The sequence below is a fragment of the Vespa mandarinia genome, chromosome 2 (assembly GCF_050613455.1).
Source record: "Vespa mandarinia isolate Hongniang chromosome 2, ASM5061345v1, whole genome shotgun sequence".
NCBI lineage: Eukaryota > Metazoa > Arthropoda > Insecta > Hymenoptera > Vespidae > Vespa > Vespa mandarinia.
The window spans coordinates 16,338,414-16,360,502 of record NC_140811.1 but is presented as its reverse complement, the minus strand read 5'-3'; the positions used below and the strand labels follow the sequence as shown (position 1 = coordinate 16,360,502).

The following is a 22,089-nucleotide window of genomic DNA, read 5'->3' as shown; positions in this document are numbered from 1 at the left end:
TTTTTTTTCAACTTTTTTTTACTGATGTTACATTGCGCATCATACTGTTAAACATACTGTGTCTCGTCTATCAATAAAGGATTCTTATGTGTTCATTATTCATTTCTATTAAAACACCTGAAAACATTGGAAGAGTAAACATACTTAAATAGAAACAATTAGATAACAATAGTAGTATCATTATTTATTCTTTGACTGTAAGTTTGCACAATTTTCTTATGTAATATAATTTATTTCTGAAATCGAACATTATCTTAACAATATGAAATGAACGTTAAAAATATGAACATATATAACATAGAAACGGAAACTTACATTGTATGATTGCTTATCATATCTAACTGGTATCATTTAATTTTTATTATGATAATTAATCAGTGTAAAATTATAGTTTTCTTCGTAAAGCTGATTTTAATAATTGTTCGTCATAAAGGACAATAGCAGTATAAAATTAATGTGCCAAAAGATCTATAAAGGCAATAAAATGATTTCATCAAAGCTGTCGATTATTTTGACATTTTTGGGATTAACAAGTATGGTTCATACGGAAGGAATTGCACCCAAAGTTAAAACACCTTTAGGAGGTATTCAAGGGTATTATAAAATATCTGCAGATGGTAGATCCTATGAAGCTTATGAAGGAATTCCTTATGCTATACCTCCTGTTGGAAAGTTAAGATTTAAGGTAAAAGTACAAAATCTTTTAAAGAATATTTCTTTCAACTTATAAAATCAATTTTTTCCTGTTTATGATTGTATTTTAAATAGTTAAGATTCTAATGTTTTCTTAAGTTCAGTTTAAACATTAATGTCCTCTTTTATACTATTTATAATTATTTACCATTCATGCATTTATTTATAATTTTGAATTGACCATTTTTTTTTGTTTTGATTTATAGCCTCCACAAAAAATCCCAGCATGGCCTGGTGAACTTTTAGCAACTAAATTTGGCTCTCCGTGTTTACAATATATTCAAATAATTACTGAATCTGAAGATAGAATTCAAGGCTCAGAAGATTGTCTTTATTTAAATGTTTATGTCCCTACACGTGAACATAATTCTCAATTACCATTATTACCAGTAATTTTCTGGATTCATGGAGGGGCCTTTCAATTTGGTAGCGGAATGTATATGGGTCCTAAATTTTTAATGGATCGAGATGTTATATTTGTCACAATAAATTATCGTTTAGGCCTGTTAGGTATGTTCGATAAAAAATTCAACATCTCCACAGATTATTTATTATTTAGTTCCACTATAGTGTTTCTACATAATAAATATTGTCTACAGGTTTTCTAAGCACAGAAGATGATGTTTTACCAGGTAATATGGGACTTAAGGATCAAAATATGGCATTGAAATGGGTTTTTGAAAACATTGAATGGTTTGGAGGTGATTCTAATAAAATAACACTAATAGGTCTAAGTGCTGGTGGTGCCAGTGTACATTATCATTATTTATCTCGTTTAAGCTCTGGTCTTTTTCAAGGTATTTATATGTTTAACCAATACTAGATTTTTTTCTTTTTCTATCCTGTACATATTTATGTAATATATATTTGTTTTATATAAATCTTTTTAATACATAGGAGGTATATCTATTAGTGGTACGGCATTTGATTGTTGGACACAAACTGAAAATTCCTTAGAAAAAGCCAAGAAATTAGGTGCTATAATGGGTTGTCCTACCAATAATACTCGAGATATGGTACATTGTTTAAGATATCGACCAGGTAAAACTCTGGTCCATGCAACCAGAGAATTCCAAGTAAGTATCATTTTTCTATAATAAATAATACAATTTGATAAAATTACTTTCGAATGATGTAAATTTTTCTTGATAGCCATGGCTTTACAATCCCTTTACACCATTTGGACCTGTTGTTGAGAAACATGGAGATTCTCCTTTTATTGATCAATCACCAATAGATATTATTCAAAGCGGTAATGTTCAAGATATTCCATGGATTACAAGTATTACCAGTGAAGAAGGACTTTATCCTGTAGCTGGTGGGTTTAAATATTTGGAAGTTATATCAAAATCTACAAAATTGTTTATAAATAATATAATCAGTATATAAAATATACAGAATTTATTACTGATGATAGACATCTTAAGGAACTTGATGAGAATTGGAATAGAATTGCACCTCATTTCCTTGATTTTAATTATACCATACCAAAAGAGAAACATGTTGAAACAGCTACACTTATTAGAAACCATTACTTTGATTCTAAACATATTAATAAAACGACTATTAAATCTTTAATACAAATGGCTGGAGATCGATTTTTCGTATTCGATAGCATAAAAGCTGCAAGGATCCAGGCAAAAGTAAATAAACAACCTGTTTGGTACTATTATTTCACATACAGAGGAGCACATAGTTTAAGCGAAGCTATGAGTGGAAGCAAAGAAAATTTTGGTAAGAAAAACAAAAAACCGATTTTTGATAGTAAAAGTTTTCTCCTATGATATGTCATTTACGTTATTTATATTTTTCTTATAGGAGTTAGTCATGCTGATGATGCATTCCTTGTTTTGGACACTCCTTACTTTAATCCAGTGACGACAAGAGATGATATTGATATGCAACAAGAATTAATTAATCTTTGGGTTTCTTTTGCCATAAATAAGTGAGTAGTTTCTGTTCACAAAAAAATTACAATTCATATAGACAAAGAAGAGTAAGAACAATATTCTATAGTTGAAAAATTATTATTCAACAAGTAAAAGATAATAATTTGTTTATTGATTCAATATTTTGAAATGCATGGCCTCTTTTCCTCTCATTGAATTTAACATCAAATATTTTCAGTATTCCTCAAATTGGTATCACTGAATGGACTGCAGTGGATCCATCACAAAAAGAATTTCGTTTTCTTCACATTGCAGGACCAGGAAAATATTATATGAGTAATGATGCTAATTTAAAAAATCAGGACTTCTGGAATAATATCAATTTTAATGAAAATATGCCAAAACGTAAAAAACACTTAAAAGAAGATCTTTAAATCATTTTCTAATTTTTTTTCATGTTTATATAATATAGAGCTGAACATATCTTCTGTCAGAAGAAAAGTACTTAGCCTAGTATCTCCAAAAGTATAGTTTTAATAGTCATAACGTAAATATTAGAAATATTATGGGAGTAAACATTTTTTAGTGAGAACTAAAAAAATAAATAATTAACACTGTATGTTAATTTTATTTATTTTAAACTAATTTAAATTAATTATCTCTGATGTGAAGCATGCTATTATATTTTCAAAAAAAGGAGTAAGAATGAAGATAAATATATATTTCTATATCTATCTTATGAAATTGTTATAAAAATGATATATATCATGTGAAAGATATTGCTTTTATAGAAGCTGTGTAAATATATTAAATAAAAATAATTAAAATTAAATAGTTCTTTCAACAAGGGTACTGTTAGATTTTATAAATGACTTGAATAATTTTTATCCCCTTTATTAATTGTATCCAAACAAAAATATTTAACGACAATACTTTATTATTTATTTAATCATTTACTTGAATATTCCATGTTTTCTTACATATTTAACAATTCAAATAAATTGACATGAAATTTATACATAAAAAGGTATGCTGAAATATATGTCATATTTATTGAAAAATCTAAGTAACATTACTAAATATCTTCAAATCAAAAGTTTTGTTAAAAAAGATCTATTGATGTGCAATATACATAATTATCTTGTGTATACTATTTTGTGATATATCATCTTAAAGACTTTCAAAAACCTAATATTTATTTTGGTTTTGTAACTCATTATAATATGTATATATACCAGAAATAAATATTAATACGTAACTCAATATGAAGTGCAAAATACATTCCAATGTTATTTATCTTTTGGCAGTTACAGTCCTTTAGCTAGAATAGTAATAATAATAATTAATATTACAAATAATATCGATCAACAGATTTTATGCCGTTACTTTGCATTATCACTGTTTGCTCTTATAATGCAGTATGAATTTGAAATTAGTATGTATTTGAATTTTTCTTATGATTTAAAAATAGTTAAGTAATATGTTTTATTATTGTAATGATGATAAATTCTTGCAAGTAGAATAATAAATCTTTGGTTATACAGTTCGAGAGCACAAATAGCTCATATAGAATGCTGTTAAGAGCACCATGGCATGTATCCGTGTAAGATGTATTTTTTTCTACATGCAATTAAATAGAACCTTCAATTTCTATTCAACCAAGAAATTGCTTTCAATATGAAATATGCTAAAGTTAGTGTATACAAAATCTTATCTCTTTGTTGCCGTTGTAACATTTCCAATTCAATTGCCATGACTCGACGATTTAATTTTCCCACTTGACGGCGTAAGTGTTGTACTTCTTCATTAGGTGGAAGAGATACATCTACTGAACTGTAAGATGTTGTTTGTTCTCTGAAATATATAGTAAAGACATATGTACATTGTGGAACATAAAAATATAATTCTATATAGGCATTCACTTGTTTTTTTTTAATTTTTAGTCATATCTTCAATATATTTATATAAAAATTGTGTATACCTTCCACGCCTAACAATCTGTGTTTCTGTATTAAATTGGGGATGTATCCTAGATGAGTCTTTAACTTCAGTAGCAAGTAATGTTGGATCTTCTTCATCAACCGTAGGAAAATAATGATCATCCAGCGTTAAGATTCTTGGTGGTGTCTTAAATGGATAAAGAAATACGGATATATAATTTATATTAATTATTAATTTTTGCCTTTCATTATAGAAATTTCTTTTATATACCTGAACTCTAATAATATTTGGCTCAGGTGGCATTACAGCATTTTCTAGAGTAATTTCTCTTGGTGGAGCTTTTGTACCAATATGTTGCTCCTGACCTGTTTAAATAATAGAAATTAATATAAAGTAATATAATTATGTAAAAAAATATATGGAATTACTTACCTACAACAAGAATCCTATCAGGTACATGCATTTCAAGCTTCTCATTTGAGTTTGCTTGATTCCAAGCAGAACCATTCATTGATGAAATATCTTCATCTGTATAATCACCACTTACTCTAATACTTTTAGGAACTCTCATTCTCTTATTAACGTCCAAAGTAAAATTGGGATCATAAAAATTGTCAGCTTCTCCATTAAAACGAGCAGGTATATGAGTTTTTGACATTGTCACTGAAAAATAACTACATACAATCATATACAATTTCATAATATATAACATTTAATTAAGAAAAACATCATCACTTGTATTTATTCTGATAATATAAATAAATAAAATCTTTTGATAATAATAAAATAAAAGAAAGCTTTTTTATATAAATCTAATATTTTAATTAATTTCCATGCTTATGTAAATAAAGAAAAGAAATGATAAATAGTTTTAAGTACATATAAGGAAGTACAAAGCACAAAGCACAATGGTGTATTCTTAAATATGTCATATCTAATATTTGCGTCTTTTTTATTTTATTAAAATATTTTTTAAAGTTAATATCAACTTACATAATATGATACATCGCATACAGACATGAATATTAAAGGTTAAACACTTGCTTTATATGTTAAGTATATTTTTTCAATACGTAAATATATAACGAACGACATAACCTTTGATATGATAATCGACAAATTACTTGCGATTCGTATAACAATAAAGGACAAAGATGCAAATTTATTTTCATTCACATCGACGGGGAAAACTAGCAGGAAATGTAATAAATCATAGTTGAATCATAGTCAAATTAATATATATAAAGTGTAAGTATCAAATATAAAAGTTACCTTCCTCACCCTTCTGGATCGTTAAATATAAAACGTTCAAATGAAGTCAGTTGCAAGCCATTTTCGATAATATTCATTTGCGATTTATCGAAATCGATGTGTATAATCGTCGGACATACCGCGAAAAGTGCGTATTCTTAGTTTAATTCTATAATCCGTTTATATGAAACTATACAAAACTTTAATAGGATTTCTGTTATTTTTACGACAGTGTTTAATTTTCCTGAATTAATAGATTAATAGTTCAATTAAAATTAAATACTTAAATTATTTAATAAATTTGTCGAAATAAGTGAAAATTATTATAAAAATATAGTAAACTGACGAATAAACTATTATATGTATTTTTATTCTGAATAGATTCTCCAAGTTTTTATTTCATGATATTTATAATTACATATTCTGTATAGATATCTTGTGTATATGTTTAATGCAATAAGAAGAAAATTTAAAAAACAATTATGATTGGAAAATAAATAAATGTATAAATTTTTCCAAGAACAGAATTATGCAATTATTATTTTTCAAAGATATTTTTGAAGTAACTGGAAAATAAAATACTTTTAGTATAATGGAAAAACAAGAAAAAATATCGAAATCTAAAAAAGATATTTTGGTTATAGATCTAACAACTGATGATGATAAACATGTACAAGCATCAACAACCTCTTGTATTTCACAAACCAAAAAAAGAAAAATTTATAAAAATAAACGATGTCTAAAGGAAATTAAATATAAACGTAAATATACTACGCTTCAAGATGTAATAAAGAAAGTTACAGTAAAAACAACTTCTAAGTCCATTTCTGAAATTATTCCAAACGCGAATGATACTGTTATAATTATAGACTCAAGCACTGATAATATTGATGTAGAAGATCCAGTGCCTAGAACATCAGTAGAAGAAAATGCTAAGAAAGAGATAACTTCTGTGATTCCAGCTATAAATTTGTATGTCAAAAATACTACTCTTTTACATTCTAAACATAATATAGATAAAAAAGAAATTAGTTCTATAACTCAAACTATAAATATGCATGGTGAAGATATTACTGTATTACATTCTAAATATAATACAGATAAGAAAGAAATAGCTCCTAAAACTCCAACTATAAATAATTCTGAAGAAAAAGAAATAAATTCTGTAACTGAAACTATAAATTTGCATAGTGAAGATATTACTGTATTACATTCTAAATGTAATATAGATAAAAAAGAAATAATTCCTACAACTCCAAATATAAATGTGAATCTTAATGATATCGCTGTATTAGATTCTAAATGCAATACAGATAAAAAAGAAAAAACTCCAACTGTATATAATTCTGAAGAAAAAGAAATAAGTTCTGTAACTCAAACAATAAATTTGGATGTTAAAGATATTGATGTATTACATTCTTGTTATGAAACAGATTTGTGTACTAGTTTTGAACAGATATCTGATAATATTATAGACGTTCTAAGTGAAGATTTTAGTCAATATTTCAAAGACGTAAGTATGTTTTTATATTATGTTGTATATAAAATGATAATATATAAAATTATAACTATTTTTAGCCATTTGACATATCTTTTAAAGAACCAAGTAAAAAAATTGAGAAAAGATTATCGAATACTAAAAGTATAAAGGATTTAAAAAATAAATGTCAGCCAATATTGAAAAATTCTAAAATGTTAAGGAAAGATTTTGTATCTTCCAGTCAATTAAATGCTAATAAGCTAGAAGTACAAATAGACGAAATTAAAGTCTCTTCGAACGATATAGATATTTCTCTTCTAATTACTAAAAATTCAAATGGAGAAACAGTTAGCCGTTTTTATTGGTGGGATGCATATGAAGATATATATAAACAACAGGGAATTATTTATTTATTTGGAAAAGTTTATATTGATTCTATTAAAACATGCTATTCTTGTTGTCTGTCAATAAAAAATTTACCAAGGAGAATATATCTTCTACCAACAAAATATGTATGTAAAATGATAAAATTTTATTATAAATCAATTATTAAATATAATATATTTACATTTATATATTATAGTTTAGAGATTCATTTGATGACAATCCAAGATTAACTACTATGGAAGATGTATATAATGAATTCAATAAACTTGCAAATAAATTAGGTATAAAAGAATTTCAAAGTCGACGGGTTTGGAAAAAGTATGTTTTCAAAGAAGATGTACAAGATTATACAGAATATTTGGAAATTCTATATCCAGCAATATATCCAGCTATAGATTCAAATTACACTGGTCTTGCTATAGATAAAATTTTAGAAACTACTATATCGCCTCTACAATTATTACTTCTGGAAAGAAATATCAAAGGGCCATGTTGGTTAGAGATCAAATATCCTATAAAAGATCCATCTGACATCACTTGGTGCAAAGTAAAAGTATGTTTTTAATATATATAGCATAAAATAACTCACACAGAATATTTAATATATGCATAAATGTAAATTATATATAATTTTATAATTATTTATATTAATATATATTATTTTTAACATTTCAGCTGATTTGTACAAATATGAAGAATATTTCTGTTAGTGTTGATTCTCCAAAATTGCCATTGCCAACAATGTTAGTTGCTACATTAAATATTTGTACATGTCCAGATAGAGAAACTAAACAGAATCAAATATTCATGGTTGTTATTCTTTTACAAAATGAATACCAGATTGTCAAAGATGTACCAAAGCCACCTTTTAAACAAAGTTTTTGCTGTACGTTTATTTATTAAAATGTACATATATACAATATATGTTTATTATATAATTTAACTAAGAAATGTTTTTATATCTTCTATCAGTGATAACTAATCCAAATGATGCTCTATGGCCAAGTGAAGCAGATCAGCTGTTGTCTAATATTTCAAATACACATGTAATAAGATGTGAAAATGAAAGTATCTTACTGGAACAATTACTTCGAATAATAGAAAAAACTGATCCAGATTTATATGTATGCTATGATTGTAGTTATCAATTTGAATCATTATTACATAGAATGTTTATTTTGAATATAGAAAATTGGAGTAAACTTGGAAAAATAAAACATTCTACATATCCTGTTACTAAGGTAAATATTATAATTTATGTTTACTAGAATAAAGTAGAGAAAAAATTCATATAGTATATTCTTCATTTATTTAAAATAATATTTGAATTTTTGGATAATAATTAATTAATTTCAATTAATAATTAGGTAGTAATGTAAGTAAGTATATAACATTATTTTTTTTTAGCAAAAAACATTCATAGATCGAGCAATATCTGGCCGTCCTATATGTGATATAAAAATTGTAGCTAAAGAGTTAAAAGTAAAAAGCGGAAGTTTTGATTTACAATCTCTTTGTACAACAGTAGGTATCGAAAATATTTTTACGCGATTATAAAAATATTGCTCAATTCAAATTTATTTGAAATTTTTTATTATAGATATTAAATAAGAAAAATAATAAATCCAAGGAAATAAAACCCGAGGATTATTTTTTATACTACACTATAGAGAAAGGGTTAGAAGATCTAATCAAATTCACATTTGCAGACGCATCGGATATTTTATCTATAACACTGCAACTTAATATGATTCCATTTGCAATAGAACTTACATGTATATCTGGTAAATATAATAAATTGTATGTATATAAACAAATATCTATATATAAAAGATATTAAAATTATAAATGTGATTTTACTTAGGTAATATTTTATCAAAGATATTAGCAGGAGGCCAAATGGAAAGAAATGAATTTCTTTTATTACATGCTTTTCAGGCAAACGATTATATATTACCAGATTCTTCAAAAATAAACAAAAACATAGAAAGTGGTGAGTTCATCGATAAAGAATTTGTTCATACTCTAATTATATTTTGTAATCATTTAGTTTTATATTCTAATATGAATATAAATCACTGAATACAGAGATATCTGGAAAAAAAATATCAACTCATGAAGGTGGTTTAGTTCTTACTCCAATAAAAGGATTTTATACTACATTGATCTTATTAATGGATTATATCTCTTTATATCCTAGTATAATAATAGAATACAATCTATGCTTCAGTACAATACCTGGAGCAGCATACACTGATTATAAGGTAAAATTTATGAATTCGCTGGTTTTATAGTGATGTGCGTTAAGCATTTAAAATTATATTGTATTAAATGCCTAATTAAAATAATATTTAATATATAATTTGAATTAATATGTACAGGATTTAAAAATCCCAGAATCAAATTCAGAACTTGGAGTTATTCCAAAAGAGATACGTAGACTAATTGAATATAGAAAACAAATAAAAAAATTAATAACATTGTCAGATATTTCACCCATTCAAAAAATGCAATATAATGCAAAGCAAATAGCCTTAAAGCTTATGGCGAACAGTATATATGGTTGTTTAGGTTCACCACATTCCAGATTTTATGCCAAAGGATTAGCTGCTTTAATTACATGTTTGTTAAAATAATAAATTATTATTTAAACAATGTGTGTTTGACAAAGTGAAAAAAATATATATAATTCTTTTTTAGCAAAAGGTAGAGAAATCCTATTAAATACAAAACATTTAATTGAAAATATGAAATACGAGATCATTTATGGTGATACTGATTCTATCATGATCAAAACTAATCTTCTTGAGTATAATGAAGTTATTTCTATTGGAAATAAGGTAATTTTATAAAAATATACATAAATCAGTGTAATTTATTTTTAATATATTTATAATTTGATATTATTTAAAAAGAAAATTTTTCTGATTATATTTATAAAATAGATCAAAGGAGAAGTAAACAAATTTTATAGAAATATAGTAATAGATATTGATAGTGTATTTCAATATTTATTACTTCTTCAAAAAAAGAAATATGCAGCACTTGCAATGAAAAAATTATCAAATGGTCAAATAGAATTATCGCAAATACATAAAGGTATAGAAACAATACGGAAAGATTGGTGTCCAGTATCTGTAGAAGTTGGAAAGTATGTGTACATATAAATCCTCATAATAATTCATAAAACTAATTTTTAAAACAGTTATAATGTCAAATACTTTTCAGAGATATACTGAACAATATTTTTTCTAATCGACCACATGATATGAAAATAAAAGCAATTTATGAACTATTGCAAAATGTTTCAAAAACCATTAAAGAGGATCAGATACCTTTATCGTCGTTCATAATATCTAAAGAACTTTCTAAAAATCTTAATAATTATCATGATAAGGGACACCCACATATACAGGTAGCCACAAGATTATACAAAAGATATGGTAAAATATGGAAAGCTGGAGATATTATATCTTATGTGATATGCCAGGTTTATTCTTTGTTTATTATTTCTAAATTATATATTCAATTAATTATAAGTTTGTAATTAATGTTAATTATTATAGAGTGAAACTGATAAATCCATTACAAACAAATCATACCATATAAATGAATTTAAAGAAAATAAGTCCCTAAGGATTGATATTAATTATTATTTAAAGAAACAGATATTACCTATTGCATTAAGAATTTGTGAACCAATTGCAGAAGTAGATAAGATATTGTTAGCTAAAAGTTTAGGTACTCTAATGATATTTTAAATACTATGTAGAATTCTGGAATTTACTGTTAGAAAGAATACGGGTCCAGTAGAACGTTCAAATTTTTTGCTTTAAGTGACTTCATATGACACGATCTTTCCTTATTGGAAAAAAAGATCAAATTTATTAATCCGATACGTAACAAGGAGAGAAAAGTGTTAAATATTATTTATTAATCGTAATACCCACCTATGCCGATCCGGAGATAAATTCCTGAGTTCTACATAGTATAATATATTTTTCAAATCATCAAGATAATTAATTTTGATTTCTATTACTAAATAGGTTTGGATAATGCAAATGAACATAAAGGAATAGTATGTACATTAAATAATAATAAAAAGCAAATAATGATGACTACAGCCAGATTTAAGCATTGCAAAGCTTTAACATTCAAATGTATCAATGAAAATTGTCGAAGTGAAATTACAATTAAAAGTGTTATGTCAGAATCTGTGAGTAATTTTATTTTATTTTTTTTCTTTTTTTTTCTTTTTTATAAAAAATCATAAAAAAAATTATTTTTGCATTACATATGATTATAAAATGGTTATTTTAAAGTCATGTCTAAACTTAATAGATTTATATATTTTACATGTATATTGTTTATTGCAGTCTAATGGTTATCAACTATTTTTGAACACTATATGTTCTAATAATAATTGTAGAATTCCTTTATGGAAAAATATAAACGTTATATCTAATGAATTGGAACTTAATATAAGACAAGCCATAAATATGTATTATTCCAATGAGTTGAAATGTAAAAACCCTCTATGTTCTAATGTAACCAAAAGGCTTCCATTATATTTCTATACAATGTATCCCAAATGTGATAAATGTAATGAATCTTTTTTATGTAGAAGAGTGAGTATATATTAATTTCGTTATCATAAAAAATACTTTATAAATATAAAAGAAAGAAAATATAGGAACTTTGATCTGTTTGTTACAGTATACTGAAACGGATCTATATGATCAAATATGTTTTTATCATGAAATCTTTGATATTAATTGTTCGCAAAATAAATGTAAGTATATATAATTGTATAACTATTTTAAGTATTTCTTTTTTTTTTTAAATTCGTTATTAATACCAAAGTCGATCTTATTATTCTAGTTTCGCTGGTTAACTATCCAGAGGAAATAATATCAGTATACAACACACTTAGGAATATTGTTAACAAGTATTTGAAATGTAGTTCATATTTAATTGTGAACTTTGATAAAGTTTTTCAAAGCAAATTTATAAAATATACAGTGCATGATTCAGATTATGATATTTCTTTAAATGATTATGCTCATATGGAGAATAAACAATTATAAATGTATTTTATTAATATATATATATATATGTTTGTTTAACTTGCGTATTTTGTAATTTATAAAATATCTTTTCAAAGCTTAAATATTTATTAAAAATCAAATTGAATCTTATAATAATATAACAAATGTTATTAATGATTGGTATATAATATAAAATATATTACAATATATATAGAGTTTGTGTGCACGCGACATCCTTATATGCGATAATCCTAAATACAAATAGGCCTCTATGGCTCAGCTCGATGTTCGTGTACATTAACTATTTAACTTGTTTTTTATAAAAAGCATTTAATATTATCAATTTCAAAAGATCATCTATGTTTAAAATAATACTTAGAAATTAATTTTAATAGACATATGAATCATGTAATACATGAATTGTACATATTGTTACGACATTGTGACTATTTTAATATAAATTGCTAAAAAACGATACAAGATATAACGTTAAAGAAGGTTCTATAAAGATGCCATTTAATTTTATTTACAAATATTAATACAACATACGAACTGACCACAGATAAAATTTTTTCTATGTGGTAGTGTACCTTATTATTAGGTTGTCGATTCAATACCTTGCATGAACATATTGCACAATGTATTGTTTGTTTTATAATTTCCTATAGACTTTCAATTTTTATTACACTTTTGTTGCTTATAAGAAGTGGGATGAATATATTTTCTTTTTTCACTAGAAAAAATTAATATATAATATATAACAAATGCTACTTAAACCTCTGATGAAATTAACAATCATGCTTTTCTATATCAATAAAATTATAACAAAGTTTTCTGTACACTGCTTGCTACATAATGTTTGCTTCAAACATTTTTTTTTTTTTTTTTTTTTTTTTTTTTTTAAATAACTTTGTTTTATATTGTAAGATTTTTTTTACAATTCATTTAACTTATCGTATTTTTTTTCTATATTGTCAGTTGTAATGATCATATAATTGTATACAGTAATAATTTATTAATGTGTACAATTATATTTTATAACTTTCATAAATACATTCATTTGCAGCAGTGATTGCACATAAGTAAATATAATAAATTTTTCTTTATCCCAATTCGTACATATATAGAATATACAATAACTGACTCCTCTCAGTTGTAAATAGCAAAATATATACATCATGAGTCATACTATCTTTTTTTATAATATAATTTAATTAAAAGAGTAAACTACAATTCTCTGCAAGCAATTAATAAAATCTAATAAAATTATTTATATCTAATTATTTGGTTATTACCAAAATGTGATCTCTTAATTATTTTTATTTTCATGTAACATTATATCTGGATATTTTGGAAAGTCAACAGCATCAACAGGATTTTTTACTTTAAAACTAGGAAATAGTCCTGTCATACTAGTTCTGGTGTTATACCCTTTGGAATAACCATCCCAATGGTTTCCGTAAACTTCAATTAAATCACCGGTCTTCAATTCCAATTCGCCATTCTTTCTTGGTTTATGATCCAAAATAGCTACATGAGGATGTGAATTTTGTCCACCGTAATAGTAAATATCATCCAATGATGCAAACTTATTGTATGCATCTGGGTAATAAGTTTGCATTAATTCATATGCAACTCTACATACTTGTGAACTAAATGTACACACTAGATAATCACATAAGGATAAAAGATGTATATCTATAATTATTCCTTGTAAAGATGAATCTGAATAACGTTTTGATACTGATGCTGTCTCAGCTATTTCTGGATCACCAATAATTTTATAATTAGGATAGCGATTTCTTGCTGTTGTAATTACTTTTGGGTCATCACTAGCCAAAAATACTCGTTTTACATCTGGCTTTGTCTCGAGTTCATCAAAATATTGATCTACCTTAGTCATATATTCATCTATATCATGATATGCTGCTTCAGTACCGACTTTATCGGTTCTACGAACATGAACGCCAACAATAGGTTTTTTGAAACCTAATTTTTCCTTAGCATTATCTAATACTTTTTGCATACTATCCTGAGGCCGCATCAAGTATTTTAACACCTGTCCAACCCACCAAACTAATGGATGGCCATGAAGCTTCTTCAACCTTTCTGCTATATCTGCTGGTACACTGGGAGGTTGAAATTTTGGTTTAGGATAAACATTATCCACGATTGGCAAGGAAATAACTTGCTTAGAAGGATCACCAGGCCAATTAGCATGAGATACACCATTTGTAGATAAACATGTGTCACTAAGAGGTTTAAAAACTGATTCCCAACCTTCTTTACGATATCTCCAGCCTTTTGATTTGATTACAAGCGTTCGTTCCGTTCCATAAGCGACCAAAAAGCAATAAGTGATATGATGTATCTGTAATTAAATCGTTTGTCACATATGTATTCAAATACTATGGTTTTACTTTGTTTTTTATCACAACTTACTTGGCAACCAAAACCACAGCCTTTATTTAAACTGCATATTAACTTCTTTGCTTTATTACAATCAGTAGGATTTTGTAGATACCTCCATAAAAAAAAATATATATTAAATGCATTATAGTTACATTAGAAATATTTGAAACAGTATTCTGCCTTACCTAAATCGACTTTGGACAAGATCCGATAATTCTTTTGCCTCTTTTTTCCGCCAGTCATTATAACCATCAGCTTTTGTTAATCTATCTAAATCCATAATAAGAGACTTCTTATGTTCCCAAATGTTACTTACAGCATCTTGAACTTCTTTTTCTTTTTGTTCAAGAGTAAATTCATCTATGTGCTTTTTGAATTTTGTTAATTCAGCACTCATGTAATACCTATAAAGCAGTGAAGTAAAAAACATTATTACAACAATGTTAATCAATTAAATTAAATTTTTTTTCTCTTAAAAATAAAGTATATACCACATTTCCTGTACATTATTTCTTATTCTACGACGTAATTCTTCATATTCTAATGAAGGTATATTATGTTTAGATCCAACATGCTGATCTAATAGATCATAATAAATTGAAGCTCTATCGGCTCTTTCTTGAACAGAGCCTAAATGATCCCCTTGTATAGATTTTACTCCATCCCTAAAAATTATATTGATTTACATAATATAAAACTATTATAATATAATGTATGTATATATATATATATTTAATACATACCTTAATATAATATTTTTTAGACCGTCATTTTGCTTCTTAAGAATCTCAAAATCATTAATCATTTGTGCTAAACGTTGAGCATTTTCTTTATTCGTAGGATTTCCATCTTGTGACGATATCGAATTTGTTTTGAAGACATGTAGAACTGATATAATTAATATTAAAAGCCATGTAGCTAGCAAAGCTATTCCTAATTTCCCTAGCCATCCAGGTCTCCCTGACCAAAATGTTGCCATTCTAAATGACTGGAATGAAAATCTTCCATTTATTGCATTTCATCACATCTGTAATTATATTTAACTTGAATTATCTATCAAAATTAGAAATAATTATTATATTACATACATTTATATTATACCATTTTCATTATCAATTGATAATATTTACTATTTTTTTAAAAGAAAATTTTTATAAAAATACATGTCACACAAACAGAATTAAATATTTTCATTAATGTGTCTTCTACTCTGTGCCAAGATAATTATCAATTATTTATTATCTTTCTGTAGATACGCAATAAATATCACACATAATATAAAAAATCATAATACTGTATAGATATATTGAATACTTAAGGTAAGTAATTCGCCATAAACATTAGAATGTATTCTCGTTACATTATCACATAAAAAATTTTGATTATTATAGATTATGCTTATCACATAATCGTTATTTAAAAAATCAATCAAATGTAGAACTTACAATTTTAAGATCAAATGGGTAGTAGCCCTATCATAGTATAATTACTTCCGCTTTTACGTGCATGACAGCGCCATTACTTTATATCATATGTTATTTTCATCGTTTTTAGTAGATTCTACAGATTAAATGTGATTCACTAATATCGTTAAATAACTGTTTCTTTAACATTGAAAATGACTTGACTTTGGAACGCATAATTAGTTACTAGTCATTTATGTCATTTATTATTTTAATGTTTTTTTTATAGAAGTTGTTAATGTTTTGTATCAATAATTATTAGGACTATAGATAAGAATTATCACTACAAAATGTTTGATAAATAATTTTAGAATCAATTTTCTAATAAGTCTTAGCGTAATAATTACTACAATTTTTGTTACATGTTTATTTTTTAGAAAAATTTATGAAAACTTCAAATGTCATTTTTATTGACAATTGTGTTGTAAAATAAAAATGATATACAACCAATGTTATTAAATATTCTATAGTTATTAACACGTGTAGTTTTATATAATCTCTATTAATTTTGTGATCATTTAATTGCATTAACCAATCAGCGAATCAGAAAAACGAATGATCTATTATAAATTCGTAACAGGAACATATCTCAGTGTATTTCATTCGTCTAAAAACAACCAATAAAATTATAGCATTCTTAAAGAACTATAATGATTGGTGAACACTAAACGTATATATAAAAGCGAAAGAAAACATCGAAAATCGCAATCTTGTATTTTTCTTAAGATGGTTAAGACATATATATATATATATTACTAAAATGATTCCTATCGATATAAAACATAAGATATAACGTACAATCAATATAAAATTATTTGATAATAAAATAGTAAATAAAGAGAAAATATATTTTATAATTAACGAAGGAGAAAAAAAATAAATGAAAAATCGTGATAAGTATAAAAGGAAAGAGAAAAATTAAAGGTGATTACACACATTGTTTCTTTACTCGACAAAGAGAGCTTTTTGAACACGGAAATCCGCCCTTCTTCCCCTCATCCCGCACCGTTCTTCCACTTACCCTGAAATCGCGCAGGATCCTTGCGCGCGAAATACGCGTACGCCGGTGTACGGACGTCGTGTGCTGTGCCTCGCTGTACATACCTGTGAATAGTGTATTTTAAGCCTTAGTTTTTAACGAAATCTGTTATAAGTGAAGAACGCACGCGATACGAAAGGGGAAACGGAAAATAGGTTAGAAGGAAAGAACAAATCGATCAAGTTTTCTTCGGAACGATTCTTGCATTTATGTATTTATATCGAAGGCTGACTGCTTCGCTATAGATCCTTTCCCGCCGAGGTAAAAATTAACATACACGCGCGTACGCGCGCACGCACACACACACACACACACACACACACACACATACGCATATATACATACATACATACACACACATAGAGCATATACAAAAGAAAAAGAACAGAAAAAAAATAACGAATCAAGTCTTCGTATAACATAAAATATACAATAAATCATCTCATCCTCGTCTCTCTCTTCCTCTTTCTCCCTTCTATTATTTCGAGTTGGGATTAGCATTATTATATTCGATCACGGCGACGAATGGAGGATACGATTTTTATTTAACTTTTCTTTGGCCTTCTACCTCATCTTATCGTGTTTCCCCTTCGCTTTTCTCTCCTCCCTTCACCCTCTCTCTCTTTTTCTTTCTCTGTTTTTTCAAGTTTTAAGTAAATCGCCTTCCCAAGCGAAAAATTGTATAGTTTCAGATTAGTTTAGGAATTTTCCATCATCCTTCTGTCCTCTTTTTTCTCTCCTCTGCTTCTATCTTTTACTTTTCCTTCTGATCGACGAATTTTTTTCGTTTTGACCAAGCAGAGGTTATATTGCCGTCATCGTTGTCGTCACTGCTATTAACGATCATATTCGTTACCTGAAACTTTTCCCAGATAACTAAAGCTGAAGCCGCGTGTATTACACTTAGGTTCTCGCTTTTATATATCCCCTCTTTTTTCCAATTCTCTATCTGGGCTGTTGTGTATTCTTCGTGTTTGTGCGTGTGTATATTACGCGTTCTTGGTATTCACACATATATATATATATATATAATATACATACATATATATATATATCTATATATATATTCATACACAGAACAGCGCTTACGTACGATACAATCTTTCTCTCTCGACTTCAATCGTTCGTGCATCGCGTCTCTGTCGATGTTGTCAAAAAATCCGGCAGTAAGCGCGCGCCACAAAAGAGCAGCAGCTGCCATTGCTGGCTGCGGTGGCTGGCGTTCGCTCGCGTTCAGCAAGCGATCGTAAATATATCGCCCTTGGAGTTGTTCCTTTCTTGTCGATCGTCCTCGTTGTATCATCGTCCGTGTTGCATAGTCGCTGTTGTTGTCATAGTTGTCTTTTTTGTCATCGTCATCATTATCGTCCTCGTCGTCGTAGTCGTAGTTATAGTCATCGACATCGTCATCGTTATTGTCGCCGTTGTCGTTGTTGTGGAAATGACAGGAAAGAGAAAGGGAGAGGGAGAGAGATAGAAAAAGAGAGATGTCACACATTTAACGCGCCACGCGTGGAACATGTTATTGCGGCAGAAACGTAGCGGACATTGAAGAGAGATCACCATCGTGCGTGGTTCGCCCAAACGCCGGTTCTTCGTTGCGGGCCTAACCTTTCGATTTACGGACGCTCGCTTGTGTGCATTTACTCGCTCGCTCATTCGTTCGCACGTTCGCTCGCTCGTTCGTTCGGTCGGTCGGTCGGTCGTACGTAAGTACGTACGTACGTACGTTCGTTCGTTCGTTCGTTCGTTCGTTCGTCCGTTCGTTGGCTCGCTCGCTCGCTCGCTCGCTCGCTCATTCGCTCGTCTTATACTATATCATTCGTACGGCGCGTGTGTGTGCCTGCGGAAGAACGGCTGCTGCGGGTTTGACAGGACGATGAAGTGGCTCGGTGCGAGCACCGCTGGCGCCGGCGGTGAACCGGCACCTTCAATACAACTGCATCATCCTTCAGCGAACGGTCACATACCCACGGTAAGAAAACAATTTTTTTCTCTTTGTTTCTATTATTTTCTCTTATTGCCCTTCTTCCTCTTTATTTCCTCTGTCTGACTGCCTATCTCTTTTTCTCTCTTTCTATCTCTTTCTCTCCCTTTCCTTCGACTCTTTATCTTTTTGCTCTCTCTCTCTTTCTCTGTGTCTGTGTCTCTCTCTCTCTTTCTTTTTTCTCTTTCTCTCTTTTTTACTTAACCTTCTTTATATTTAATGCCTTCTTCTGTTGCAATCAGAATAGGATAATGAAAATCCGAATCATTTTTCCGTAATTTTTTATTCATACAATTTATAAATATAAGCGGATTCAAATTAATGATCGATCGTTTGAGATGAGTGAGTCACTGTTGATACTTTGATTAACAAAGTTGTTAGTACATGGCATAGTATTAGATTATTGTTGTAATAATATAAAATTATATTAATTGTGTTCAAAATGGAAAGATGCAATATTGAAATGTTATATGGTTTCTAAATATATGACTAAATTAATGCATTAGATGAATAAGTAATTTGTATTCTTCAAGAAAGAATCATATATATATATATGTATAAAAGCTTTTTTTGATAATTCTTTACTTAAGATATATTTTTGATTTATAACACAATAATAAATAAGAATTTTACAAATAAGTTTGGAGAAAATATATGTTCAGTAGTAATATCTTCAGTTTAAATTCTGCTATATTATGTATATATTTAATAAGTATCATTGTCATAACCGTGGTAATATTTATTGTTAAAAGGATGCAGAACAGTGTGGCCAAGCAATGGCTGGTGGTGATAGTATGCGAATACAACCTGGTCAGGCTCATCAGATTGGAGCTAGTAGAACTCAAGATGATGCGATGGTTGGATATGTATTTCAACGACCTACGGAACCAGAATTTAATGCACAATCTGCAAATTTCCAAACAAAACAAACTCCAAGAACATGGACGTTAGCGGACGATACTATTGTCGATAATGTAAGTAAATAATGAATGGTTTCGTTACAATGAAAAGTAAATAATAAAAAATATATAATGTTTGAAATTATTTCAGAATCAAGAGAAATGGAAATATCCCATGACTAAACTCAGTATACCACAACAAAGTCAACCACAACAATTGGGTTTACAAACAATGAATAACATACATTTACCATATGAGATTCATCCTATGCAGCTTAAGGTAATTACATTATGTATGATTAATAAATGTTATTAATTTTCTTATATGTTATTGGTGTAATTTTAATGAATTATTTATACGAATATTTATTAACTATTATATACATATATATATTTTATATATTTGTAGAGTGGAGCTCCTGGAGCAGAGCATTTGGTTTACCTTAACAATCAAATGACAGCCCAGCAGCAAGTTGCACTTTTTCACCATCAACAACAGCAACAGCAGCAGCAATTCAGAAATGGACAGGTGAGTACATTGTAGCGATAAAAATTAATCTTATATAAATCATTATATCATAATGGTTAAGAGAAATCTAATTTTATAGAAGTCTAGATAAAGTTTAATTTTAATATATATTTTTAATTCACAAATACTCTATAGTGCAAACCAATTAAGGTATAATAATTTAATTAAAGTTATAATTTAGCGAAAACGGCTATAATTAATATTGTTTATTGGTTTATTATATATTTATCATAAATTATACAAATTTCGTCTTTATCATACTTTATAGATGTTATTTTATTATATTACACATAAATTAATTTGAACTCTTCAACTTATGCATGAATTCATATATCATTTGACATGGTATCATGATTTATTTGCACCATTAAATATATATATATATAATTATTTTCTACAATTATTTACTTTCATTGAGAGCGTGTATTTAAATACACTATTTTCATATTCTTGAAATTACTGATCTATTACAAATATATTATTATGGTTAATATTATAAACTGATAATATTGTTTTTATAGTCCTAATATTGAGCAATCTGGCAATAGATAACATATTTATAATCAATTGTAAACAATACTCTTAATTTTGAAATTGAAGAATTCTTGTAAGAATGTCTATCGTGAATAATTCGAAGATTAAAAATTTTAAGTATATTCAACCATAAATGAATCGATTTAGGTTATGGTTGACATAGCTTGTCATGGACAAGGCAAATCTTGCGGAAATCGTGTCAAGGTTAAAATTCAGTCATTAGTTGTCTATACTTCAAAAAGTGACTATGATAAATATTATCTGCTTAAGCAAAAATTATTATCGTTTAAGCAAGAATTCGATCGCATTCTCAAATTTCAACTATCAATTCGTATTTCGCGCGCCATTTTTCGTTAAAAAAAGACAGAATGCTTAATTTTTGGCGGTTTCTTGATCATACGATTGTGGAAATTCGTGGGTACAAAAGTCTTTGATAAGGAAATAATTACGTTTAAACATTAAACATCATTTTAATATTGCCGATGAGAAACTTATTACGTTTGTCAATATAAAATATAAGACATCTTTTATAATTTT

General features: G+C 27.5%; 5 protein-coding genes across 10 annotated transcripts in view; 3 read left to right on the top strand and 2 right to left on the bottom strand.

Moving 5' to 3' along the window:
• The first annotated feature begins 49 nt into the window (after positions 1-49).
• On the top strand, positions 50-3,297 carry LOC118440545 (venom carboxylesterase-6-like). 2 transcript variants are annotated; one of them, XM_035863773.2, is made up of 9 exons: positions 50-197; positions 392-685; positions 900-1,203; positions 1,293-1,490; positions 1,591-1,769; positions 1,846-2,011; positions 2,092-2,427; positions 2,512-2,638; positions 2,821-3,296. In XM_035863773.2, the coding sequence occupies exons 2-9, from the start codon at positions 455-457 to the stop codon at positions 3,014-3,016; spliced, it is 1,737 nt and encodes a 578-aa protein (XP_035719666.2). In that variant the 5' UTR covers positions 50-197; positions 392-454; the 3' UTR covers positions 3,017-3,296. The 2 variants fall into 2 exon arrangements, with proteins under 2 accessions (XP_035719666.2, XP_085511594.1); XM_085655468.1 differs by having other exon boundaries at positions 53-197; positions 434-685; positions 2,821-3,297.
• Positions 3,298-3,564: 267 nt separating this feature from the next.
• On the bottom strand, positions 3,565-5,908 carry Tango11 (transport and golgi organization 11). Of its 3 annotated transcripts, XM_035863792.2 has the most exons (6): positions 5,796-5,840; positions 5,517-5,713; positions 4,956-5,186; positions 4,794-4,888; positions 4,564-4,709; positions 3,573-4,436 (listed from the first exon to the last, which is right to left on the bottom strand). In XM_035863792.2, exons 2-6 carry the CDS (start codon positions 5,533-5,535, stop codon positions 4,226-4,228), a joined length of 702 nt encoding a protein of 233 aa, XP_035719685.1. In that variant the 5' UTR covers positions 5,536-5,713; positions 5,796-5,840; the 3' UTR covers positions 3,573-4,225. The 3 variants fall into 3 exon arrangements, with proteins under 3 accessions (XP_035719705.1, XP_035719685.1, XP_035719695.1); XM_035863812.2 differs by lacking the exon at positions 5,517-5,713 and having other exon boundaries at positions 3,565-4,436; positions 4,956-5,197; positions 5,796-5,907; XM_035863802.2 differs by lacking the exon at positions 5,517-5,713 and having other exon boundaries at positions 3,577-4,436; positions 5,796-5,908.
• Positions 5,909-6,046: 138 nt separating this feature from the next.
• Positions 6,047-12,798, top strand: LOC118441902 (DNA polymerase alpha catalytic subunit-like). The gene is made up of 18 exons (XM_035866931.2): positions 6,047-7,287; positions 7,353-7,766; positions 7,838-8,194; positions 8,317-8,527; positions 8,614-8,882; positions 9,049-9,165; positions 9,242-9,425; positions 9,506-9,634; positions 9,730-9,905; positions 10,023-10,263; positions 10,342-10,481; positions 10,587-10,792; positions 10,870-11,131; positions 11,208-11,382; positions 11,688-11,857; positions 12,018-12,269; positions 12,358-12,433; positions 12,523-12,798. The coding sequence occupies exons 1-18, from the start codon at positions 6,367-6,369 to the stop codon at positions 12,726-12,728; spliced, it is 4,506 nt and encodes a 1,501-aa protein (XP_035722824.2). The 5' UTR covers positions 6,047-6,366; the 3' UTR covers positions 12,729-12,798.
• Positions 12,468-16,959, bottom strand: FucT6 (alpha-(1,6)-fucosyltransferase 8). The gene is made up of 6 exons (XM_035869872.2): positions 16,547-16,959; positions 15,845-16,128; positions 15,593-15,766; positions 15,287-15,505; positions 15,132-15,213; positions 12,468-15,060 (listed from the first exon to the last, which is right to left on the bottom strand). The coding sequence occupies exons 2-6, from the start codon at positions 16,078-16,080 to the stop codon at positions 13,999-14,001; spliced, it is 1,773 nt and encodes a 590-aa protein (XP_035725765.1). The 5' UTR covers positions 16,081-16,128; positions 16,547-16,959; the 3' UTR covers positions 12,468-13,998.
• Positions 16,960-17,572: 613 nt separating this feature from the next.
• Positions 17,573-22,089, top strand: part of pum (pumilio) — a 63,223-nt gene continuing 58,706 nt past the window's right edge. The window contains exons 1-5 of one of the 3 annotated variants that reach the window (XM_035869855.2): positions 17,573-17,864; positions 19,138-19,578; positions 20,343-20,564; positions 20,641-20,769; positions 20,899-21,018. In XM_035869855.2, the coding sequence (XP_035725748.1) occupies positions 19,483-19,578; positions 20,343-20,564; positions 20,641-20,769; positions 20,899-21,018 (567 nt within the window). In that variant the 5' untranslated portion in view covers positions 17,573-17,864; positions 19,138-19,482. Of the gene's footprint in view, positions 17,865-18,677; positions 19,579-20,342; positions 20,565-20,640; positions 20,770-20,898; positions 21,023-22,089 lie in introns of those variants that run through there. The other 2 variants (XM_085655367.1, XM_035869864.2) reach the window with 2 other exon arrangements.